The sequence below is a fragment of the Aspergillus clavatus genome, genomic scaffold (genome assembly GCF_000002715.2).
Source record: "Aspergillus clavatus NRRL 1 1099423829798 genomic scaffold, whole genome shotgun sequence".
Classification (NCBI taxonomy): domain Eukaryota; kingdom Fungi; phylum Ascomycota; class Eurotiomycetes; order Eurotiales; family Aspergillaceae; genus Aspergillus; species Aspergillus clavatus.
In genome coordinates this window covers 80,059-105,441 of record NW_001517101.1, presented here as the reverse complement: position 1 = coordinate 105,441, position 25,383 = coordinate 80,059, and the positions used below count along the sequence as shown (strand labels likewise).

The 25,383-nt window shown below is 48.4% G+C and overlaps 6 protein-coding genes across 6 annotated transcripts, besides 9 other annotated features; all 6 read left to right on the top strand.

Moving 5' to 3' along the window:
- Positions 1 to 108: 108 nt before the first annotated feature.
- sec53 (phosphomannomutase SEC53) lies at positions 109 to 1,233 on the top strand (the record flags this gene model as incomplete). The annotated part of the gene is made up of 5 exons (XM_001272572.1): positions 109 to 213; positions 310 to 372; positions 423 to 739; positions 857 to 931; positions 984 to 1,233. The coding sequence occupies 5 exons, from the start codon at positions 109 to 111 to the stop codon at positions 1,231 to 1,233; spliced, it is 810 nt and encodes a 269-aa protein (XP_001272573.1).
- A 417-nt stretch (positions 1,234 to 1,650) lies between these two features.
- Positions 1,651 to 2,766, top strand: ACLA_088350 (CCDC90 family protein; the record flags this gene model as incomplete). Its single annotated transcript, XM_001272571.1, has 3 exons — positions 1,651 to 2,197; positions 2,310 to 2,643; positions 2,709 to 2,766. 3 exons carry the CDS (start codon positions 1,651 to 1,653, stop codon positions 2,764 to 2,766), a joined length of 939 nt encoding a protein of 312 aa, XP_001272572.1.
- Positions 2,767 to 3,751: 985 nt separating this feature from the next.
- On the top strand, positions 3,752 to 5,628 carry ACLA_088340 (uncharacterized protein; the record flags this gene model as incomplete). Its single annotated transcript, XM_001272570.1, has 2 exons — positions 3,752 to 3,989; positions 4,046 to 5,628. 2 exons carry the CDS (start codon positions 3,752 to 3,754, stop codon positions 5,626 to 5,628), a joined length of 1,821 nt encoding a protein of 606 aa, XP_001272571.1.
- Positions 5,629 to 6,012: 384 nt separating this feature from the next.
- Positions 6,013 to 10,610, top strand: ACLA_088330 (putative SNF2 family helicase/ATPase; the record flags this gene model as incomplete). The annotated part of the gene is made up of 4 exons (XM_001272569.1): positions 6,013 to 6,216; positions 6,277 to 9,517; positions 9,578 to 10,035; positions 10,092 to 10,610. 4 exons carry the CDS (start codon positions 6,013 to 6,015, stop codon positions 10,608 to 10,610), a joined length of 4,422 nt encoding a protein of 1,473 aa, XP_001272570.1.
- A 504-nt stretch (positions 10,611 to 11,114) lies between these two features.
- On the top strand, positions 11,115 to 16,930 carry ACLA_088320 (ECM29 family proteasome component; the record flags this gene model as incomplete). The annotated part of the gene is made up of 4 exons (XM_001272568.1): positions 11,115 to 16,043; positions 16,102 to 16,304; positions 16,366 to 16,392; positions 16,516 to 16,930. 4 exons carry the CDS (start codon positions 11,115 to 11,117, stop codon positions 16,928 to 16,930), a joined length of 5,574 nt encoding a protein of 1,857 aa, XP_001272569.1.
- Positions 16,931 to 17,543: 613 nt separating this feature from the next.
- Positions 17,544 to 17,575: a microsatellite.
- Positions 17,545 to 17,575: a microsatellite.
- Positions 17,576 to 18,369: 794 nt separating this feature from the next.
- Positions 18,370 to 18,406: a microsatellite.
- Positions 18,407 to 20,564: 2,158 nt separating this feature from the next.
- Positions 20,565 to 20,597: a microsatellite.
- A 157-nt stretch (positions 20,598 to 20,754) lies between these two features.
- Positions 20,755 to 20,782: a microsatellite.
- Positions 20,756 to 20,786: a microsatellite.
- Positions 20,783 to 20,826: a microsatellite.
- A 194-nt stretch (positions 20,827 to 21,020) lies between these two features.
- Positions 21,021 to 21,071: a microsatellite.
- Positions 21,022 to 21,071: a microsatellite.
- Positions 21,072 to 22,161: 1,090 nt separating this feature from the next.
- On the top strand, positions 22,162 to 24,286 carry ACLA_088310 (uncharacterized protein; the record flags this gene model as incomplete). Its single annotated transcript, XM_001272567.1, has 5 exons — positions 22,162 to 22,201; positions 22,330 to 22,934; positions 22,990 to 23,172; positions 23,265 to 23,786; positions 23,870 to 24,286. 5 exons carry the CDS (start codon positions 22,162 to 22,164, stop codon positions 24,284 to 24,286), a joined length of 1,767 nt encoding a protein of 588 aa, XP_001272568.1.
- Between the last annotated feature and the right edge of the window lie 1,097 nt (positions 24,287 to 25,383).

The window sequence follows — 25,383 nt, the reverse complement described above, 5'->3', positions numbered from 1 at the left end:
TGATCTCGCGATACTTGACTTGTCTCTTAACTTTTGAACCATTCCAGGTCTATATTTTTCCTATTGAACTGTACCCAAGCCTACACCTTACTACGAGGAATCGGCATCATGGCTACCGAAGCTGCGAGTATTTACCCTGCCCTGCAGGACCGGCCGCTCAAGAACACCATTTGTTTGTTTGATGTTGACGAGACATTGACCCCTGCGAGACGAGTAAGTGGTGGCTCATATTCCTCCCTCTCAGACTCATCATCAATGGTGGATATTCCAAATTGCACACAGCTAACACTGATGGTTCTCTTTTGACAGAGTGTTACCCCTGAAATGCTCACGCTTCTTTCCCAGTTGCGCCACAAGTGTGCCATAGGATATGTTAGTTCGCCCAGTTATTGCAGTCAAGCTCGCAATCTCACACTCTGCAGGTTGGCGGGTCCAACTACGCCAAGCAGCAAGAACAGCTCGGCACATCCTCCACCGACGTGACGTCTCTATTCGATTTCTGTTTCCCCGAAAATGGGTTGATGGCATTCCGTTTGGGCAAGCCACTCGCTAGCACGAGCTTTATCGAGTGGATTGGGGAGGAGAAATATCAGAAATTGGTCAACTTCATTCTCCGATACTTTGCGGATCTGCAGCTGCCCAGGAAGCGTGGCACCTTTGTTGAGTTCCGTAATGGGATGATCAATGTGAGCCCAATTGGAAGAAACGCCAGTGTTGAAGAGAGAAACGAGTTCGAAGCGTACGTCTAAACCGATGCTCTAAGAATCCCGCAGCCACCTGGTCATGGATGCCGGGACCCTACTCTCAAAAGACAAGAAGAACATTGAGAACTTTATCAGCTGACTTTTTGCATCAGCTATGATAAGGAACACAACATCAGAAAGGATATGGTCAATGCTCTTAAGAAGGAGTTCCCTGACTATGGCCTCACGTAAGTGATGTATGACCGAGCCGCCGAGCAATGACTGATAACAAATTTATAGCTATTCCATTGGTGGTCAGATCTCCTTTGACGTTTTCCCCACTGGCTGGGATAAGACGTATTGCTTGCGACACGTCGAGGCTGAGAAGGGTATCACTGGCGTCGAGTACACAACAATCCACTTCTTTGGAGACAAATGCTTTCTTGGAGGCAATGATTACGAGATCTACTCTGATTCGCGGACAATAGGGCATTCTGTGGATGGACCTCAGGATACCATGAAGCAGCTTAAGCAGTTGTTTCAGCTATGAAGTTCATTTTGGAATTGATCCGTCGTAACCGGTTTGATTGATTTTGGATGGGAAAACACAGCGACTATCTTTTGCGATACCAGAGAACTGTAGCATTGATCATGAAATGAAAAAAACGATTCTTAATGCTGATTGCTGATGCAGATAGTTTTTCCTTTATCACATATATTTTCTTCTCCAGTCTGAGAGGCAAAGAATCTATAGTTGCGTCTTAAAATGTACTAGCGCTATTCCCATGCAATGGTTATACTTGATATTAGTCATCGGCAATGTCCGCACCGGGCAAATGCGTAATGAGTGGGATCCTACAGACCCTGGTTGATCAAAGCATAGAACTAACTAGCCATCATCTCGCAGTCTTGCTTCTGCTATTCCTTCTTCTTCAATGAGCCGTCAATAAACTGAAAGAAACCAAGGATGGCGCCATCAAAATCTGTCACGGAAGTTCCGCGCTCCATTCTCCCTCGCCTCACCTGGAACGGCTCCTCCGCCTGGATTACGGTCGCTCCATCTCAGAGCCATGCTCTATCGATACGCCTCCCTCATAGCCAAAAGCGCGTACAGGGCGTGAGTGCCGTAGGGGAACAGCTGCGCTCCCTGACATTTTCTCCCCACTCATACCGCTTCTTCTCTTCAACATCTCGAGATCTTGGTTCAACGTCAGCCATTACAAGACGATGGTACATCTCGAAGAGCACGTCGGACAACCGTCCAACCCTCGAGGGACCGAACAATCCTATTCGATATAATGGCGTTTATGTTGCTTCTTTTAAACCAGCGCAGCGTGCGTTCCATGCCTCAGCGCCTCGGCAGCGGGAGCATCATTTCGACACTCTGAGATTCGTACAACGGCTCAAGGAGGAAGGGTTCAGCGAAGAGCAAGCTGTCGCGATGATGAGGGTTTTGAACGATGTCATTCAGGAGTCGATACAAAATCTGACAAGGACAATGGTTCTCCGGGAAGGTGAGTTCTGCCAGTTTTCGTACCTTCGAACGAGTCATTCGCCATGATGCAGTTGGGACCGATCGGTTTCCATGGATATCCTGATTTCCAGTTGCTAACGACAAACTTATAGATACCGAACGTTCGGCATATACACAAAAAGTGGATTTTGCCAAATTGCGGTCCGAGCTACTTAATGCAGATTCTACCGAAGCCCAGTTAACTCGCTCATCGCATGAGAAAATCGCCGCGGATCTTGCGAAACTCAACTCACGCTTACGGGATGAGATTGGTCGCACGCAGGCCTCGGTTCGTTTAGATCTGAACCTCGAGAAAGGGCGTATCCGAGAAGAAGCGAACAGCCAGGAAATGCGAATCAAGGAGACTGAAACTCGAATTGAGCAGGAAGTTGCAGGACTGCGAGAACGTGTTGAGGCTGTGAAGTTCTCCACTCTTCAATGGCTGATGTATGCCTCATTGTCTACCCTTTTTGTACTCCATTCGAAGCATACTAACCTATGTCGTCTTCTAGGGGTGTGTGCACTGGTACAGCGGCTCTTATTCTTGGTGCCTGGCGCTTGTTTATGTGAAGTATCACTCTGTGAATGCGATCTCATCCAATCTCATCCAAGGGCCTGGCAACCGTATTCTTGCCTTGTCGGGTCAGAGAACTTTGTACAATACACCATACTCCTCTTCTGATTTTGGCTGCTCAAGACGGCTTGAGAGGCTACTGTCGCCCGATGTTTCGATCGGCCTTGGGACCATATATTTCCCATCTTTCATAGAATTTTGTGCTTGAGCGTTGTCTTCGACTAGAATCTGGGAGGAATAGCAGATTGCGGATGTCCTTCAAAGTCAAAATTGTATTAATCAAAAGGCTATTTTCATGATTCAAAACCATTAAATCAACAAATATAATTATGTGCACACTTATGGTGTTATCCGAATTCTGAAAGCAAATAATCAGGCGTTGTGGATGATCATGTGTCACACTATCTGCTCAGAAATGGAGGCCCAGGTTTAGTGGGGGAATCTTGCTGCGCTTATCAGACTCCTGGATCATTTCCGTCTTCCACTAGATACACCACAGATTACGACTCACTCGCATCCACGTCCATCTCACGAATGATGCTCTGCTAATAGTAACCCCTGCACTTACTCATCTCAGAGCAACCTGCAACGCTGCTGAGAGGAAAGAGGGGCCACGTTAGGCCGACGGAGTTCCTGTCCTTATAGTCCCGTCATACTTGCCGGACCAGTTATGACACATGCAATATGGAGCAGAAGAAGCCCGTTCATTATGGTGCGCATCTAGGATGCTTATCCCAATTTCAATTGATTGCGCTACTTTCACCAGTTGTATTAGTAGCTTGCCTCGTAGTGAGTCAAGTCTGTGTTCGAAAGTCCAGAAAGCATGGCCTGGAAGCAGAACCGACTCTGTTTAGCGACACCGAGAGGTACTCAGGCTTGACAGAGAAGTCTTTGTGGAAGCTGCGTCAATACTCTGATCACGCAAAGGGTTCCACTAACCATTTCTTCAAGGAGAAAGGCAGCTCGAGGTGCACTATTGGCATGGCTTTGTCATTCTTGCTTTGCGCTGCTCTGATTTGGCTTGGATATATACCCTTCGGTCATTCATTCAGCGCTGCTCGTCACATCGCTGATCCAGCTCTAAAGACAACTGGAGTTCTGGATGTATTTCAAGTATACCAACCTGTTGCCACTTATGGAAGGGAAAATTCTGCGTGCGAACATGAAATCCTTCTTATGGATCATGTATTTGCCTCTAGTTATGGCAAACCCTTTGTAGGTCCGTGACAACTACGGGCCCTGTCTGCTAGGTGGTGTTAATTTTGATACCAACAGGATACTACGAACCGCCGCAGTGTGATTTTGACACGGTACGGATCAATATTACTGTGACATCAAGGGGTCGACAGTATGACCGACTGGCAATCATGTATCTTGGAGATGCAGAAGTGTTTCGCACATCAACCGCTGAACCTACCAGTAATGGAATTGTCTGGACATACATCAAGGAGATGTCACAATACAACGCCTTATGGAAGGAGGAACAGAAGCTGATCTTTGATCTTGGAAACTTGATCTCAGACGTCTACACAGGGAGCTTCAACGTGACACTAACTGCTTTCTTTTCTCGGCAGGGAAATGTTCGCGCAGCGGATATGATCTTGCCTATATCCGCTGGCAGATCAACATCCAATGGATCAAGCGCATTCATCGTGCCTTCGGACAATACAACAACGGCCTATCAGTTTCCTGATTCTGCAGCTCGTGCCGTTGTATCCATTTCTGCCTGTGGACAATCTACGGAGGAGTTCTGGTGGTCCAATGTTTTTTCGGGCGATACAGAGTCCTTTGAGAGCACAGTCGGTGAGCTTTACGGATATTCCCCGTTCCGCGAAATCCAACTCTACATTGATGGGTTGCTTGCCGGCGTCGTCTGGCCTTTCCCAGTTATCTTTACCGGTGGTGTCGCACCGGGTTTTTGGCGCCCGATTGTCGGCATTGATGCTTTTGATTTGCGACAACCAGAGATAGACATATCTCCGTTTTTGCCCTTTCTTAAAGATGGGCAGGAACATTCGTTTGAAATCAAAATTGCGGGTCTAAATATTCAAGATGACGGGAATGCTACACTCTCCGACCACGTCGGCTCATACTGGGTCATCACAGGAAATATCTTTGTCTACCTCGACGAGGATGCAGAGTCCAACTCCTCTGAAAAAGCGCCTCATATATATGCACCTGCACCAAGCCTGGCCGTCAACCGAAATCTTATAAAAAATGAGACTGGGGGAAATGATACCCTTTCATATTCTGTGATCGTTAAGAGGTCTATTGCCATCAGTTCATTACAGTTCTCCTGGGAGCAATCGCTGGAATATTCCAACTTCGGGTTACTCAATCAGCAAGGCTTGAGCCAGTCGAATAATCAAACCACATATGGCAAGGTCTCAATAACGAATTCCGAAGCAAAGGACTCATCAGATGAGGTCACATTTGTATATCCTCTATCAGTCAACACAACATACAACATTAGTGATACAGGGCTTGCCATAGACGCTAAAATAAGCAGAGGTCTCGATATAGAGGCGACAGCATTGCTCGGTATCTCGTCCTATACTCTCACTTCCGAACCCTTGCGATTACATACGATGCAGGAAGGCAGCGCGTCCTACCGTTCAGTCACAGGTGGTTCGTCCACATCCTCTGGAGACACCAGTGACACTTTCGAGAGTGATAATGGGCAACTCTATCAGAGGACTGTCCGTGCTGTCAATGGCAGTGTTGTCTTGGACACGGATGATACGAATGCCCCGTCCATGTGTGGTCTATCTCAAGCGGATCAGAATAATGTTGTGTTGTCTTCCGGAAGAGACAACATACGAAGTATCATTGGAAGAGGACCCGGAAACGAACGATGAAGTTATAGTTCAGTTACAGTGTAATAGTCCTAAGCCCCCAGCAGCTCTTTATTGAAGATAAATCAAGTATACTTATGTACTCCGTTCCAAGCTTCCGAGTATTGTTGTTGACATGTCAAACGAGGTTGATTGATCACGAAGCACGTGATGTTCCCCAAGAATTACTCCGAGTCTTGGCAAATCAGGGATCTGGGGCTTGTCACGTGACGCGTACTGATAAGATTGTCTTATCGCGTTTTATGTTCCTACTTCTTCTCCCAAGAATTGTACTTCTCGTGGCGTTTCGACATAGACTTGACAAGTACAGGATGAATGTGGTAGAGAGACGCATTCGATATTCTGGTACTCTCTTGTGCTCTTGAGGCATTTTCCAGAGAGAGTTGTATGCTAATCTTACTGTACACAGGTGGCGTCCCTGATAGTTTAGCCACTGCTTTCGCGCAAAGCAAGCAATTCGAAAGTGATGGCCCTCCTACGAAACGTCGGAAATTGGCATCGGAGGGTCTGAGCCTTCGGCAGATTAATGGCGCATCCGAGTCTGGAGTACCGTACGGATATATTCCATTGACTCGCCTTGATTTATACCTGGTATGGTCATATTCTGTACCACCGAGGCATAGCGTGACTGACTCGATGAACCTTGAACAGGAATTCGCACATCGAAATCCCAACATTGAGGGATATCCCAACAATTCATCCAATTTGCCACACCGACTGCCTGTTTGCCTTGAAACTGCTGAGACTATACCATCATCCTCGGGTCGTCACTCTGCCACGCAAGCGTCTCCTCCATATGACTGCCTTCATCTCGTAATCGCATCGTTGTCGGAGAAAAGACCTATATTCGAAGAGAAGAATACCAGTGAGAAGGTACTGGAAATCGGGAAGCATCTCGAATCCGCGCATCGCCTCACGTGCGCCGACCGCTACAATACGAAGGTTCCAACAGCTTGTTATCAGTGCACTTTACACTGCTCGCCTGATGGAAAGACATTTCATCTTGAAACAATTATACTATGGAAGGATTCGCCGGACATCATTAACGAGAAGCTGTTGCATCCCAGTGATTCGGAAACTTTCGCGAGATATGTCCTGCAGAGCAATATAGACGATTCGGAACATGCTGCTCGACAGCACAAGAAATGGCGGGGCATGGGTTATTCGCCAGAAGCTATTTGGTCACCTCGAGATTTTTACGACAACGTCCATGTTCCTCAAGACACGGCCAGCTCTTCCGCGGAGATAAAATGCGACCTGATACACTGTCATCTCTATCCATTTCAGAGGAGAGCAGTACGATGGTTGATCCAACGCGAAGGTTCGGAACTCCAGACCAATGGACAAGTACTTCCTATTGAGGACAAGCTGAGCGGTCAGCTCCCAACTTCATTCCAACAATTCACAGACGCAGAGGGAAATGCATACTACGCGAGCTCCTTATTCATGATTGTTACATCTGATCTTTCCAACTGGCATGCCCCGGCGAACGATCTCAAGGGTGGTATTCTTGCCGAGGAGATGGGATTAGGCAAGACTGTGGAAATGATCAGCTTAATGTGCCTCCATCGTCGGATTGTGCAACCAGACTTGGACCTTGACAATGAAGGAAAAAGACTCTCAGGTGCAACATTGATTATCACGCCTCCTGCGATTCTTCAGCAATGGATGCAGGAAATCCAGCTACACGCGCCAGCACTTCACGTGCTCCATTATACTGGGATTAACCGCCACCAAAAGCTTTCGGATCGTGAGTTAGTTGAATTACTTGTTGACCAAGATGTGGTTCTTACGACCTACGATGTTCTTGCACGAGAAATCCACTATTCCGGCAACGCTCCGGATCGCAATCTCCGGCACGAGAAGAGGTTTGAGCCACGAAAAACTCCTCTGGTTCGGATATCATGGTGGCGAGTTTGTCTTGATGAAGCCCAAATGATTGAGAGTGGTGTCAGTAATGCGGCAAAGGTCGCACGTCTAATTCCTCGTCGAAACGCCTGGGCAGTAACTGGTACACCCCTCCGCAAGGATGTTTCTGACCTTCTTGGCCTTCTGCTTTTTCTGCAATATGAACCTTATAGTGGGTCTGTCTGGAAAAGGCTTTGTGCGTTGTTCAAGCCCGTTCTGTCCGGCATTATCAACCACATCGCTCTCCGGCATAGCAAAGACCGTGTTCGCAGTGAGCTCAATTTACCGTCTCAAAAGCGATTTGTTATCACCATTCCTTTTACTGCAGTCGAAGAACAGCACTATGGCCAGCTTTTTGAACAAATGTCCGAAGATTGCGGCCTTGGCCTGTCTGGTGCACCGCTCAAAGACGACTGGAATCCAGAAGACCCAGCAGTTGTGGAGAAGATGCGAAGTTGGTTAATGAGGCTTCGTCAGGCTTGTCTGTATCCAGCTGGAAGCAACCGTCGCGTCTTGGGGTTGGGTGGCGGTCCGCTGCGTTCTGTTGCTGAAGTCCTTGAGCTCATGATTGATCAAAATGATGCTCTAATTCACGCAGAAGAGCGTGCTCTTGTCCAGTCTCAGCTTCGGCGAGGTCAATTGCTAGAAAACGCCTTGCTTCGACAACGGGCTCTAGACCTTTGGACCAAGTCCTATGAACGGTCTACTGAATTAGTCAAAGAGTACCGCACCCGACTAGAGTCTGAGCGCGCAAAGAGTCGAGCTATTTCCATCGGTATGAATCGCCATAACACGGCGGAGGACACGAGTGATAATGAGGGCGAGGAGGGGGACAAGAATACTCGCGTAGGCGCGTACCGTCAGAGATTGCGCGCTGCACTTGAGATTCAACACATCGCTATATTCTTCATTGGAAATGCATTTTATCAAATCAGGACCGACGCGAAGCTCACTGCACCTGACTCGGAAGAGTTCAAAGCTCTTCAGAAGCGAGAAAGCGAAGCATATGAGGAGGCGAAGCTGATTCGACAGGAGATACTGACTGATATCTCCCGTAAGGTCGATCGATATATGAATGCAATCAAGGAAAAAACGGAAAAGCAACAGTTTGTGGTTATCTACAAGATGACGCCAGAGCTTTACAGCAACGGACTGGAATCCCGGCGCATATTCGACAAATACGAAGAATTCTGCGATGTGATGAATCAGCACGCCGCTCAGTACAATAAGTGGCGAGATATTATGATTAAATTACTTTTGCAATCGCTCATTGACCGGGAGGAAGACTCGGAGCTTGAGGGAAATGAATATGAGAGATCGACAAAACATCAGGATGAGATGTATGTCTACATGGAGGCCCTACGTGCAATGTTCGCGGATCGCCATGATGCTCTCACCGGCCAACAAAACGTCCTCATCGCCCATGAAGTCAAAACCGGTATCATCCAAGCTCAGCGGGGCGAGGGACCGTCTCCAGATCTTTTTCTCTCGATTATGAATACACGTAGTGCGCTGAAACCCGATCCTGCGCTTGGTTCTCTTCGAGGTATCACCAGTGAGCTTCGCAGCCTCGCGACCTCTCTCGAGTGGCAAGGAAGCGGAGGAAGCTCTCGTGCGCTCGCTGAGCTAGAACTTGTCAACTCAGTCCTTCACCATGCCGGCAAAATGGCCGCCGGGCAAACCAAGATTTCATCGAGTCTGGAGAGAGAAGTAGAGATGTTCCGGGACACAATGAACAACCGTCTGGAATATTATCGTCAACTGCAGCAGATCTCCGACACTGTTGCTCCTTACGACGAAGAGAGTGTCGGCAAACCATTGGATGAAAATCTATTTGCAGCGAAGCTCAAGCAGGAGAACGATATCGATGCAAAGATATCGTCCCTCAGATCGAAACATCGTTATCTCCTTCACCTGAGAGACGAGTCAGGGGCCGATACATCAGCGAGGATTTGTGTTATCTGTCAGTCAAGCTTCGAGATCGGTAAGTGTTGTCTTCGAGTCCAGAACAAGATTTTTTTTTCATCTTGCTGACGATCTACAGGTGTCTTGACCGTATGTGGGCATAAATATTGCAAGGACTGCCTGCGTTTATGGTGGAATCAACATCGGACTTGTCCCACCTGCAAAAGACGCCTGAAAGTCAACGATTTCCATCAGATCACCTATAAACCTGAAGAGTTTGTAGTGCAGGAGGAGAAATCACCCGCGAAAATAGAACCTGGACGCTCTTCAAATAATTTCATCTATGCTGATATCAGTTCCGGCACCCTCAAGGAGATCAAGAACATCGACCTGGACGGTTCTTTTGGAACCAAGATCGATACCTTAGCCCGTCATATTCTTTGGCTACGCGAGCATGATCCCGGCGCGAAATCAATCATTTTCTCTCAATATAAGACTTTCCTAGAGGTCTTGGGTACTGCCTTTGCCCGGTTCAAAATCGGCTATAGCAGTATAGATTATGCTGATGGTATAGAGAGGTTCAAGAGTGACCCGGCGGTATGTGTTTCTCCCAAACAAGACATTATGGCGAGTGACTGATCGTTCTTCCACAGATTGAATGCTTTTTCCTTCACGCCAAGGCGCAATCATCTGGTCTGAACCTCGTCAACGCGACGCACGTCTTTCTTTGCGAGCCACTTGTCAACACTGCGATTGAGCTTCAAGCCATAGCTCGTGTACACCGAATCGGACAGCATCGCCCTACTACTGTTTGGATGTATCTCGTCTCCGACACTGTTGAACAATCGATCTACGATTTATCCGTCTCACGTCGCTTATCTCATATCTTCCAGAAGGAGAAGACGGAAGCACAGGGCGCCGCTCGGCCTGTGATTGATGATCTCACCGAAACGGCGATCGATTCGGCCAACTCTTTGGAGTTACAAGATGCGACGCTGGCTAAGTTGATGACCAAAGGTGCATCGGGTGGCGAACTCGTGAAGAAGGATGATTTATGGCAATGCCTGTTTGGCAATGCAACCCGAAAGATAGACCTGGGTGCTGAACAGGAGGTGGCACGATTTCTCAGAGGCGACGCAGCAGAGAAAAGAAGATTCGCTGCTCCGTCATGAGGTAATGATATATAATGATTGATGAAATTATGCAATAGATGTACATAGATGAATACATAAGACCATTCTTGCTGGTCTTCCTTTGGATTCCTTTCTGTTTGGCAATCCAAGTAGTTGTAGTTCCAGCCGGTCGAGTCTTACCTGTTCCTTCGGGTGAGAACGAAACTCAGTCTACTTGCGACTTCCCATGCCAACATAGTGCTATACTTCTAGAGTTCTATTGGCTTCCCTAGGCTTCTAATCTGCATCTGATATTCTCACACTGCTTTCTCAGTCGATCTATCTGCCCATATTCAATCTGATGACTAATCACGATGTAGCGCCCGATCGGGATGGCTTCGTGACCGCAGTGACGTGCACTCCTCTCTGCCTACAGAAGGCGAGGAGAGTCCAAGTCACTTTTTATATTTGAGTCTTTTTCTGATCATCGGGCTTATATTTTCCTTGTTTTCTGTTGATCAATGCACCGCAACAAGTCCCGTTTTCTCGCTATATAATCCTGCTATGGCTTCTGATGCCACGTCAACAAGTCTCGAGGCTCGTGAGCTGAGTCTAATATCTAAAGTTGAGCTGAGGATTGCGCTCGCGGATACGGATGAGAAGCTTGAGGGTCTATTGAAGATATACTTGGCTCCCCTGTTGCTGAAGCTTGGCTCAGAGAGTCTAGCAGTGCGCAATAAAGTCATTGCTGTGTGTCAACACATCAATACAAGAGTTCAGGCGCCGTCCATACAACTACCTGTCGCAGCTCTGATCAAGCAGTTCAAAGACCAGAAATCACAGCTCATCCGACATTTCGATCTGAGCTACCTTCAGCAAGGTATTGATCGCTTAGGCCCCGATGCTAGAATTGAAATCTTGCTTCCTTTGCTCCAAGGGATCTCCGAGATCGGGACAGCTACCAGTCAAACTGCCGTTATCTTCAACCTTGTTCTACGGCTACTGCCTCTGCTCAGGCTGCCTCCAAAAGGCAGTGAGGAGGATGCACAGTTGAAGTTGAAGCTTGGTCTTTCCGACCAAGACGCAACGTTCCTGTCGTCATGGTTCGAGAAGTTACTTCTTCTCTACCCTGCTGAGAAGAATGCATCCACATGCCCTGGGCTGTCACCAACCGAGTATACATTCCTGAACAAAGGGGCGTCTGTGAATGAGACATGGAACCCAGTTTCAAATGGCGGGCTCAACCTCACTGAAACGAAAGTATTAGCGTTGAGATTCCTCGCTAGCGGAGCCTTCACAGATGCGGAGCGATTCTTGCCTGCTCTTATTGCTTCGGCCGACGCGAATTCTCGAATCACTGATCTAGGTGAGGAAATGTTGAAACGATTCATTCCTGATCTGGAACATCCGGATGTTGTGCGGCAATTGTATACTCTGTACTTTGGATCCGGCACACCAGATGGTGCACTTCCTGCACGACCCCCTGTACAATTGAAGATTCTGGTTTTTCTCGGAAAGTCTATTCAAGCTACCACAGACACTCACAGGGTTCTTCGAATCATCGAGCAAGGCCTTCTATCAGACGAGGCAAGATCTTCACAGGGATTGCAGGCTTCTAAACTGAGAACCCAGATCTTCACATTCACCACATGGGTGGTTCGAATGGGATCTCCGTCCAACCTCAAACAGATAGCTCCAAAGGTCATAGCAGGTCTGAGAGATTTCATCCAGTCTCAAGGATGGCCCAGTCCCGGGGCCAGTGGCCAAAGACTACCCGCAACGGACCTCAGCCTCAGAGGTCTGGCCTACGAGAGCATTGGTATCCTCGTTCCCAAAGTCGATTTTCAGGTACGAGATGATCAGGGATCATTCTCCGATTTTGAACTGATCAAATGGCTCTTCACGTCTTTGAGCTCCGATGATTCGAGCCCTCAGATCTTTGTGAGCATCGAGCAAGCGTTGGGAAGTATTCTGAATTCTTCAGTGGACCGTTGGAACGAAGAATTTCAAGAGCAACTTCGCCCTTTCTTGGTGCACCAAATGGGCAACTATCCAGGCGATGAAGACTACCTCACAGGGTTCAAAGTCGTTCGTGGACCTCAATACGCTGCCGTGCGTTTCTCCAACCGATTTTTACCCTTTAGCGATGTTGTGGCTCGCTGGATCGACCTCATGGCCATTGCGCGTGGATCGGAAAGGAATCAAGAGGTTGTAGAGGAAGGCAAGAAGGGACTGCATCCTTACTGGTATAGGTTGCTGAATCCCAGCAAAGACAAAAAATGGTTCGCTACAACAGCAACAGATGCGGCAAGCCAGGCATGGTACAGTTTCCCATCCTTCTCCGAGGCCACGCGCTTTTTACTAGGCACGCCGGAATTAAGTGGAAGCGCAGTGGCTCCAGCGTTGTCGACACCGAAAGCGCTGTCTGGACCTTACAGAGGTGCCTTGCCGGTTGCCATTGCATTTCTTCGCAACATCCTCCTTTGGGAGTCCCTCTCGAAATCCGGAACCATCACCGAGATTGAACAGGATTGGGATGTCAAATTGGATATTCTGCTTACATCAGACGAAGGAGCCCGGCGTGGACTGAAGCATTACATGCAGTCTTCCGACAAGGAAGCCGTATTATTATTCTTGACAAGTGCCTTGACCGGCCTCACGAGCGACAGGCGGGAAGGTCTACAGCAATGTGGAGATCACTTTGTGAATATCTGCTCCCTGGCCCCGAATGACATAGTTGGAGCGATGGTCCCACGAACACTCACGTTAAAAAGCCCTATTAGCAGCAATGATCAAGAAATGCAAAACAAGGCCGCGCAAGCAATTGGAATCCTCGCATCTCATCCTGCGTTCCCTGCCAACGATCTCACAGCATTGATTATAGAATTGTCCAGTTCAGTGACTGCATGGAAAACGGCAATTGGGGAGGCCGTGCTTAAGATACGGGGCGCAATCCTTGCCTTGGCCTACATCTTGAGCAGGCTTTCATTCCGCAAAGCATTCGACAAGGCTCCGAAGGAGCAGGTAGACTTGTTTGTGAACACAATCTTTGAGGTGGTGGAAAACGCCCGGGACACTCTCCTCAGACGCTCTGCACAACTCGCACTTGGACAATTGAGTCTTTCTAGTGTTCTGTCCCCGACAATACTCCCTGAGGCTGGCTGGAAGAAAATTAGAGAAAAGCTGACTCAAGATGCAAAGACTGAGAGCGATATTGCTATCACATCCATGGGCCTCTTGACGCTAACATTTTCAAGAGCGGGCACTGATAACTCGCTCTTCAACGAGCTCCTCGCTGCCCTCTATGACTTACATGAAATTCGGAGTGCGGAGGTCCATTTCACTGTTGGCGACGCATTGAGCACCACCGCTGTTGGCTGGAGGTCCAAGTCGCTGCTCAAAGAGTTCGACGTCGATGAACAGATCCTTGAGTCGACGATTCCCGACACAATGCTCGCTAAAATCTGTGACAAAGTCATAACTGACTGCGGTGCATCCAAACCCTCGCTGAGAAAGTCTTCTGCTATATGGCTTCTTTGTTTGATTAAGAATTGTGGGCATCTGTCAGCTATACAAGAACGTCTACGCAAATGCCAGGCAATGTTCACAGGTATCCTTGGAGATCGTGACGAAGTGGTACAGGAGACTGGAGCGCAAGGATTAGGACTTGTCTATGAGATGGGCGATCAATCGCTGAAAGACGATCTCGTGCGGGACTTGGTAAACTCTTTTACTGCAACCAAATCTAACCTTGCTGGAGGGAAGGTCCATGAGAATACCGAACTCTTTGAGCCCGGGGCTCTCCCGACTGGAGAAGGTAGCTCGATCAACACCTACAAGGATATCATGAATCTTGCATCCGAGGCTGGAGATCCCACGCTTGTCTACCGCTTCATGTCACTTGCTTCCAACAACGCCCTCTGGACAAACCGCGCGGCCTTCAGCAAGCTCGGCATCAGCAACATATTCTCAGATTCAAGCGTCAACGGGTACTTAGCGAAGAATACCAAGATCTATTCCAAGCTATTCCGTTACCGATTCGACCCCAACCCTAACGTACAAAGGTCGATGAACACCATTTGGACTGCACTAGTTAAGGACCCCACGGTGGTGATCAATGCTCATTTTGACGAGATCATGAATGATCTACTGACAAGCATGCTGGCCGGCCGAGAATGGCGAGTTCGCCAGGCAAGTTGTGCTGCAATTGCCGACTTGATGCAAGGGCGTCAACCAGAGAAATACGCCATGTATATGGATGACATTTTCACGAAATCATTCAAGCTGTTGGATGACATTAAAGAAACTGTCCGTGTGGCGGCACTGAAACTTTGTCAGACTCTTACCAACGCCATTGTTCGCACATTGGAAACAAGTGATCTAGACTCCAAACGAGCGAATACAATGCTATCAAGTGCTATTCCCTTTCTGTTGAGTGACAAGGGCATGGAGTCCAGTGTCCAAGAGGTCCAGGGATTTGCTATTGGGTCTCTTGTCCAGATGATCAAGAAAAGCCCTGGTGGACCACTCCGTCCGTTTGTTCCTCGCATCATTGAGCAGTTTCTCAATTCGCTGAGCTCCTTGGAACCTCAGGCGGTCAACTACGTTCATCTCAACGCTGAGAAATATGGGTTAACGGGACAGGAGATTGACAAGATGAGATTGTCCAGTATTCGTACGTCACCGATGATGGAAGTGATCGAGCGGTATCTGATAGACATGCTGGATGATACCAGCATGAAGGAGTTTGCGGCCAAGCTTGAAGGGGTCCTTCGCTCAGCAGTAGGACTCCCATCGAAAGTGGGCTGCAGCCGTGTCCTTGTCCTTCTCAGCATGCGACCGATGCTTTTCCGCCCTTATGCGGATCGGTTCATCCAGCTGCTGAGCAAGTACGTTGTTGATCGGAACGAGACCGTCAGCGCATCGTACTGCAGTTCCATCGGTTATCTCATGCGTCTGGCTTCGGACGACCAAGTTCTGAAGACGGTTGATCATGCCAAGCGCTTGTACATTGCTGCAGAGGATGCCAATGAGAGAGTCATCTCGGCCGAAATTCTACACTCTACTTCCAAGCTGTCGAATGACCGGTTCATGGCATTCGCGGCTACTATCTTGCCGTTTGTCTTCATATCGAAGCACGACACGGACACCCACGTCCGAGAGGTATTCGACAAGATATGGCAAGACAATGTGGGAGGCACTCGAGCGGTATCACTGTATATCAAGGAAATTGCCGGGCTCGCTGTAGAAAATTTGGAATCGGCGCGCTGGGCCATCAAGCACACAGCGGCCCTGGGTATTGCCAACGCGACCATCTCGCTAGACCCCAGTCTTGACGTTGCCACGTGCCGGATACTGTGGCCCGTGTTGGAAAGAGCACTGGCGGGGAAGACGTGGGACGGCAAAGAAGTTGTGCTCAAGGCATTTGTGAAGTTTGCAGGCCAAGCTCAAAAGCTGTGGGAAGAGGACAAGCAGCTCAGTGACTCGATGAAGGTAAGTCTTCCGTCCCATCTGCATTATCCCAGGACAGGGTGCTTATACCTTGATTCAGGTGATCGCAATTAGGGAGGCAAAGCGCAACAATGCCGCATATCGTCCACATGGTCTCGTCGCTTTAGGTGGGGTGGCGCAGGCGCGCACCGACCTCGATTTCATGCCCGAGGCACTGAGCATCGTCTCCCAGGTGCTGGACGACGTGACGGAGGGTGACGCAGACTCGATGGATATTGATGCTGGCAGCGGGCACAAAACCAAGTGGGTTCCACCAGTCCTTTTTGTTTCTCCGGAAGAGTATTGTTCCTAACCTTTTCATCAGGCAAGGGCTGGAGGATACTTTGGCGGCGTGTGTGACATGCCTTCTACAGTGTTTCAATCCGTCTGCCGGTACAGAAGGTTTGTGCAGGGCCACCTGTCATGATCTGTTGGCAAAAGGTGCTAACAACCATTGATGTTTAGCAAGGAACAGGTACCTGGAAGACATGGCCCCAGTCATCGACAAGGCTGTCAGCCACGGCGGTCGGAAAGTACAGACCACACTCTATGCGGAGCTGGGCAAGTTGTTTGGTCGGGTCGAGAAGCGGGCCTCCTCGGCCGACGACAAGAATGATAAGAATCTTGAGCCACGCGAGATGCAGGGGCCATTGGCGGCGCTCGCCGAAAAAATGCTTTGCCGCGAGATAGACGTGTCCATCGAAAGTATCCGAATGGGACGTGCGCAAGCGGCAACGGCATACATCACAATGTGCCGGGCGATGGAGATGGAAATCAGCGAACAGGTGCAGCGATCGATCAAGACATGGAGGGACGGCGAAAGATCGGGTCCGGTGCAACAGGTCCTGAATCAAATACTGGGGGGAAGTATTGTTTCTGTCTCACGGTGAGAAGGACACCGCGCTGGAACTAAGCAGTTCGACTTCTAAGCGAGGGAGTGAGAAACGAATTAGAGATCACGGAAAATCAATAGTTATCTATCTATACTCCGATCCAGTATTGACTGTCTAGTGTCTACTACTCTACTGTGCCTTGTTTCATGCGATCTGCCTGTTACGGAGAGTACTTAGTAGTACTCCGTACTTACTGTGTTAGGTACTACGGAGTAGGTTACTTAAATTTAACAATAATCATATTCATCCCAGCTGAATGGTACAGCCGGGCCCGGGACGGAGATGCGGGCAACCAATCAGTCCAGTCCACTCCAGTCCAGGTTCTCCGGCTCCGACTCCAACTAACTCATGGAGAGAAGGTGAGAACTGTCAGTCATGTGCAGTTTGAGTTCACAATGAATGGAACCTAGGTATCTTGATAATCTACTAGGAACATGAACGGAGGCTTAGACACCGGTCGGATGATCTATGGGCCAACCATCAAGGAAGGTTCAAGGTAGACACATCATCGATCTAAACTAGAGCCCTCCTAATGTTAGGGTTATGGTTCATGATACCGGTGTTTGCCCTGCACTCCGCCACAGGACACAATGACAATACATAAGATACCGTAGGTAGGTAAGGTAGGTAGGTAGGTAGGTACACAGACCACCCGTGACCCACGAATAATACCGTACCTACTGTAAGGTTAGTTTAGTTTACTATGTAGTGAGTAGTACGTAGTAGTAGTATCAAAATACGGACATGTCCTAGCGGGCTCAATAAACTTTGTCCTTGGGAATCGAAATGCCAAAACTACAGGCCATGATTGGCAGGATTTGCAGGTATACTTTAACCTTCAATTGGGCACGGGCCGAGGAGATCCAGACCGGTCCAGGCGAGTCTCGTTGTGAAGACTATTTTAGGTCTTTTTTACAGAGCCACAACAATCAATACCTGTCGTGTCAGATTTATCTTTCGACGGAGGGGAACACTATGTACTATGTAGTATGTATTATTCAGGGCGCCGAGATAAACTAAGGATGTACAGAGTACTTACAATCTACTACAGCTACAAGACTATTGATTTCGGCGGGCCTATTCGGATCCGAAGAGTCAGAAGACTAGGTTAATTATATACTCTGTTATCGCCTTCACTACTACGGCCTACGGGAGTGCTCAGCACTGACTTAAAGTATCATGCAGGTAGCCACACCCACTTCGCTTAGACCTGGTAGCGTCCATCAGCACGGAGCACGGATCACGGAGCACTTTGGTCTGTCGACTTACAAGACCATCTGAGGAGGAAAATATTCCCTCTTTTTCCATAGCCAGACCTACCGTATCGAACACTAGATCAAAGTTAGAAGGTAAACTTAACAGTTCGCAATTCACACATGGCTCGAATATGGGAGCCACGCGATAATTACAGAGTACAACGATAGAACAAAATCAGTTGGTGGTGGTGGTAGAAGTAGTAGTAGTATAGTAGTACAAGCTATGGACTACCTATGGTCCGTTAGAAACTTCCCTGACCTTCCCTGTCATTTGACATTCAGGTACCAGAAATCAAACTTGAAATCAGGATCAATTGGGAATGCGGTGATCGACTCCGTACCTTACGCCGCGCGCTCTGTGCCTTGGTCATGGAAGTGACATGGACTCATGGTGGTTCGATTAAAACATGGATACCCAGAGTCCCAGACTACAGAGTAACAGGGTAAATGAAGGCACACTACCTAAGATATTTTCTTGCCGCCAATCAAAATCTGCTCTCCTACTTCTGGACCAAGGATCACCGAACCTTAGCTTGTCCTGATCCAGACCAGTGACTAGTTGCGATAGCCTATATAGTTGTAGTTAGCGCCGAGATAGCTCACCCGACTTGGCTAGCTGCTGGAGGTACTGCAGAACACTTTTGGTCTGAGGAGGATACGCGGAGTTGGCAGTCCGCGTATCAGAGAGTCAGACCACCCACCAAAGTCCATTTTCAGCCAGCCTTGTGGGTGGGAAATGTCGAATTCCAGGATGTCGGACCTGGCTACGGCCGGTTCCGGTGCAAACAAGCGAATCATCGCCGTATTGGGAATTGAGCAACCCTATTTGGGGGGGAGGGTTTTTTTTCCTGATCACTCTGCAGCATGGACGTGGCTTAGCGGATACACAGACTACTCAATAGACTATGAAGTAATGGTTTGTTGGTCAGTAGTAAGCCTTTTTTTCTGACCTATCCCAGGAGTCCAAGGGCAAAAGCAAAGGTCCTCCGACTGCAAAGACCGAAAGACTGACATCGGACTCGCCGATGACCTTTGAAGCTTCTTTTCCTCTCATCTCACGTGGCGGAGGGGCTTCCCCCCCCCCCCCCCCGCCCCCCTTTTATTATTAGCCAACTGTTCTGACTCCTAAGCCTAACGGGCAGAAGAATACAAGCCCCGCAATGCATAACAGTCACCCTTGGCATCAACATGTGTACTACGGAGTATGTACAGTGTAGAACTGGAGTAACTCTCACTGCATGGCCAGAAATTAATCCATTCCCATAATCAAGTCTAGGTAGGCAGGATCTCACATTGGAGTACAATGCTGTGACACCTAGCTAATGACCACCCATCTTTACCTACCGTCAGCTTACAGGTAAACAGCTTCGAACGGACCTGTGAGGCGTGCGAGTCTGCCAACTTTACTCCGTAGACTGGGAGAGTACGGAGTACGTAGTAGTAGACTTACTAAGTTACTACTACGTAGTAGTTCGCAAGCCTCAGTCCTAAACATATTTGTGGGCTGAGACTGAGAGGCTTTGGGCTGTGGAGGGTATCCAGGTATCGGGGTCGTTTGGAATCCGAACCCTTTGGAAAGAGGAGAACAGGTGGGGGCTAAGACATTCTTCATAGTTCATACTGATCGGTGACAAAGTACTACTATCTATCTATAGGAGTAGTGATTCATATTCCCAGTGCCTGTCTCCTGTTGATGAACTGTCCTGCTGAGGAGCTGGAGGATGCATGATCATGTGCGTCTGGTACTACACTCACTCTGCAGGGCAACTGAAGATGCCCCCCTGTTCGAAGCTCTCAAATCAATCGATCACCGAACCAAGTTCTACTAGATACTCATACGGAGTCGTACTCGGGAGATAGCTCGACCTTGACCCAAGGGACATAACCACTAGCGGACTATACAGTCTCGGTCTAGCAACAGAGTATCTAACTATTCCCCCATTGCTTTCGATCCTCCGTCGTCCGTACTTTAAAGGACTAGATATGATATGGAATCTTCCAAGTTCCATTCTCCCATGGAAGATAACGAACGGTATCAATCATGTATCGCACCCAGGAGTTTCTTCCTGTTTCGGGCTACGTCTCCGGGACTCTCCTGTAAGGCTGTAATACCAATACCCCACAATGCAATAGGTAATTCCTTAGTGCCGATACTATCAAGTCTGAGGTGTTCTTTTTGATTGACCTGCAGCAAATAGTTGAGGAGTTTTAGTGTTTGTTTGTATGTTTTTGTTTTTTTTTTCTTCTACTATGGACATGGTACTGATAGAGCTAGACTACTTAGTCTAGTTAGTAGTGATTAAATTTAGGTCTTGTTGCATGACCCATCATCAACAATAATAATACCTTCATCCCACATGGTTGGCACATGCGGTTCCAATTCCAATTCCAATTCCAATTCCAATTCCCAGTAGGCAATCCGCAGTCCTAATTGTTGATTGTTCCCATCGATCGTTGCGATATGATGATATCTGCCTTTCCGGACTCATTTCTCGATCGTTCACCGATCAGATCAGAGACTGCAAATTATTTTTCTTTCCCCGAAACAAACAATAAATAGATAAGATATAATATAATATAATATAATATAATAAATAAACAGAGCAATACAAATAAAATAAAAATAAAAAATAAAAAAATCACCCATCATCAAATTCCTGCACCTCAGCTTTCCATACCCATATCGTATCATTATTCGCCTTTAGGCCACCGATCTGTCTCTCCTTTTAAGATATCCGCCACTGTGGGCGAGCCTAGACTGATGTCCATGTCCCCTCTCCCCCCGGTTCTGGCCTTCGTCAGTTCATCTATCTGCATTCTGTCTATCTTCTCTGACTGCTTGACTGCTTGACTGACTGACTGACTGACTGACTGACTGACTGTTCAATTCTTGTTCCCGGGCTGTTTCGACTAGTCAGTTGCCTCCAGGATGACTATCATCATGCTACATGCGACTATCTTACTCCTCTGTCTCGCGTAGAGAAAGACCCATTTCTCTTCATCATCCTGTTCCCCTCCCACTCTAGCGCATTAATAGGTATGGGGAAACGATGTATATACAATTGACCATGCCTCAATCCACCTTAGCCTCTTCTTTATTTTCTTTATTATTACCTCCCATGCGCCCCAACTGACCCCAGATTTTTCCTGTCATCATCTGTCCTCGGTATATCTCCTTCCCTGCTTCTTCTTGTTGAGTGATATTATCCCGATCATTGGGGTCCGCCGGCCAGCAGGTACTGTGAGATGACTGTCTTTCCCTGGTCCAGCGACGAATGCATATCTGATCAATTGATCCCTGAAGCGCGATTGAACCATATCCCCCAGATGATACTGTCCAAACAGGGAATGTCACCCAAAAAAAGCTCGACGCCGCGGAAGCGCCCTCTCGTGCTCCCCATCATTGCGCCCAAGGATGATCTTATTCCGTCGGATTCCAACCTCGACTCTCCCTTGACGGAGTCAACTCTCATTCCACGGTCTCGGTCTCGATTTCCCCCGCGATCTCGCACTGGTTGCTGGTACGTCCTACACAATTCGTTCTCAATACTGCGGGGGGGGCCGATGCGCTGATACCGAGTTTTTACTGTCATCTAGGACATGTCGAGTGAGCCAGCTCTTCTATTGCTGAAAGTTTTTTTGAAGTTCACAAGGAATAAACTGACTTGCGGTGTTTTGGATTGAATTAGAGTCGCAAAGGTACGTTATACGTATTACACTCCCATGTGGTTTCAGACTTCCCGCTCTTCTTCGGCGCGGTTTTTCATACTTGGAGATTGGCTCTAACAAACTGCTCAACAGTCAAATGCGACGAAGGACATCCTCAATGCAATGTAATACCGTCTCTTCTATCTCAGCTTCGTACAACCCCAACCTGACATCTTCCCTTAGCAATGTACCAGATTGGGCCATATCTGTGATTATCGGCCGCGCCTCTCCTTTCGCGATGATACACCCCGAGTCATAGAACGAATGCTTGATATTCAAACTGCTGGGAATGCTGTTTGGGACCGTACGTCCTTCCCCCCCCCCCCCACCCCTTTTTTTTTCGTCTTTTCCTCGTCTTCTATCTTGTATCCCATCTCGTTGTTTACTATGGTATAGTTACCATTCACTGACCCGCTCATTGCCTTTTTATAGCAAACTCTCTGCCCCGAAGGAAGAGTAGTAGCACCACCGAAACCGCGACGACTGATTTACTTCCTCCATTTCCACTGCTTGCCTCGGATGAAGAGCGGGAGAGAAAAGCACGGACATCGAGACCTGGCACATACCATGTTGTAGTGGTTCCTGAAAGTTTTTCGCATCTCCCAGAGTACATCGAGAATGGGCCAGGGGAAGAACCAAAAGACAGGCTCTCAAGTTCACTGTCCAGTGTCACAGAAACGGACCAATTCACCAATGACCGCGAGGCTGCAGACCCCCATGTGGTTATCCTCAAACGGTTCAAAGACGCGAAAAGATCTCCGTCTTCCCAATGTCGAAGTCCAGCTCACTCGCCCACATCCGACCTGTGCGAGTCGTCATTATCGGCGGCTACACTAGATGCAACGTCCCAAGATACGACAGACGACGACCCAATGCACGACCCCCTGGAATCAGAGAATCAAGATGCGGTGCTTCTAGCGCATTTTCGTGATCTAGTGTGGGTGCAATTAGTGCCGGCTGGGGGCATATTTGATATTGCAGGTGGAGATGTGCTCAGCGCCGATGTCTTCGATCGCGAAGCCATCACTTTCCCTCCCGTAAGCCCAGTCTCCTGACCGGATGATTCTCCCTCTAACAGGATTTTCCTCTCAGCTCTTTCATGCGATGATGGCGATTTCTGCGCTCAGCCTCGACCAGAAAAATGGTGGCCACAATATAGATGGCCTGCGATATTATCACCAGGCGTTTCTATCCCTACAAAACAGCATCCGGAGCGACGAAGACCTGCTATCTGATGGACTTTTTCTGACGCATTTCTTGCTCCTGGCGTACGAGGTTGGTTTCACCACTTTTCAATTTCTCCCTCGCTCTTATCAAATGAGTGAAATCTTGTTATACAAACCCGGGCTAACATTGAGGGTCTATAGCTTGCGGTAGCCGAACTGAACGGTTCAAATCTATGGTCCCATCACGTCTCCCGAATACTTCATATATCAAGCCTCAGACGCGCAATGTTTAGGATAGAGCGCTATCCCTCAATCCTCTGGTGGGTGTGCACTGTGGACCTCTACGCTCTTCTCAGCGGAGCGGGAACAGGGTCTTTCGTTCGAGCAGCGATGGAAAATTCCGATCTCTTGCCTGAGCCTGGTCTCTTTCAACTTCCTGTACGATTGGACGGCTATCGCAGCGTGTCTCCAGAAGATGATCGCCTCCGGGTTCTGTTTCGTCTACACCATGACACTTTCATGCTCGCGGCCCGATTTGGATTTCTTGCTGCGGATTCGCGAGGCGTCAGTATGCCTGTCCCATATGCGCAGCAGGACCAGGGACGAAGTGAGGCGGAACAACTTCGTGACGCGCTCTGGAGGGTTTGGGGCTCTCCGGAGGCCCAGTTCATGGTTCAAGCGCAGGAAACCCTGCCAAGAGCCCTCCAAGAAATCCTTCGACAGGTTAGTTCTTCTGTTTTTTTTCTTTTTTATCATCCTGGTAACTGTAATCGCTGTCTCACGGTGCTGATGAAATGATTGAATAGTCGTCTCTGCTTTTCCATACCTCACTCCTCTTCTCGCATACTAGTCTCTGGCCCGGACAACACTTGGGACGGGAGGCTGCTTCTGAAGAAGAAATTCATCACCACGCAATAGCCATTCTCAACCTCGCAGAATCTACGATGGCGCGAGGCAAAGAGATTGGAAGGCGGTTTGTCACATTTCCCCTCTTTCTGGCGGGATCCACTGTCTCCTCCAGCGATGTCAAGAGCATGGTTCTGGAGATGCTATCGGGCCTGGAGGCAGAGGAGTTCGGTCGCAATGCAGCAACGACACGGTATATACTCCAGGTGGTCTATGAGCGACAAATGCAGCAGTCTCAGGACGGGGGTCCTGTATGGGGTATTGACTGGACAGATCTTCTTGCTGCACACGGACTACCTCTGGTGACTTTTGGATGATGCGATGACGGCTGATAATTCTGGATGATACCCTTTTTTTTATTGTTATTATTATTCTCCTTCTTTCTGTTTCGTTTGTTGCGATTGTGGGCTGTATAGGTATGACTGGACATGAGATTACGATGTATATTAAGAGCGTTTCCAAGGATCGATAAACCTTGTGCATGAGAACCGATCCTACGATTCATTGTGAATCTGAGAATATAGTATCCGTGGTTGGATTCGCCCTGGGCCGACCCAGAGAAAGATGTATATATAACTTCATTCCTCCATACATGTACGGAGGTATATACAGTCTCCATCTGATCCATTCCACTCTCCAATATACCGGACAGACAAGGCAAACACCATCTCGGCCTCTCCAATTTTTCTCAATCTGAATATTGAAGCCAGTCCAACATGTCCTACTCCTACAGACAACAACCTTTGTCTACGCGCTACCGTCTTGGCTGCGTGCAAGCCGTTGCAGCAGCGCAAACTCCGATATTGCCTTGATATACACCTAGCAAATAGATTGGACGATGTCTTTCTCTAAGCCAATAACAGTCAGTTGGAGTGGGTTTTGTGTCTTGTTCGGCGGCTATTCTGCCATTGACATCCATCATCACAGAGACAAGACCGGAGTCTCATCACCAACCTTCAACAACATTCAGCTTGGAAGCATGAGGCACGGTTGATTCCCAGTGGGTTCCCGCAGTCCCATCTGCTCATGTCTTCTTCCTTTCTATCTGATCTCGAGACTGCCTGAGACTCTTTCTTGGTCTCTTCTTTGGCTCCCCGCATCCTCTTGGGCGACCCATTTACCCCTCATCGTATCGAGATCTCGCCGGCGCTACTCCAGGCAGCGTGATTTCAGCCCATCGTCCTCCATTCCATCCGCCGGTCGTTGTCGGTAGCACGAAGGTAAAGTTGCCCTTCTCTCCTTTTCTCTTCCTTCGGTTCTATCTTTCCTTGTTTCTTGGTCTTTTGCGCTTCTCTTTTCGTATTCTTTCTGTCTGTGCAGCGGTATCTTCGCTTTTGAATAGCTCCGCCTCCTAACACACAGAACACACAGATCGCAGGAAAATAGTCATACTCACCGTGTATCTGCTACGACC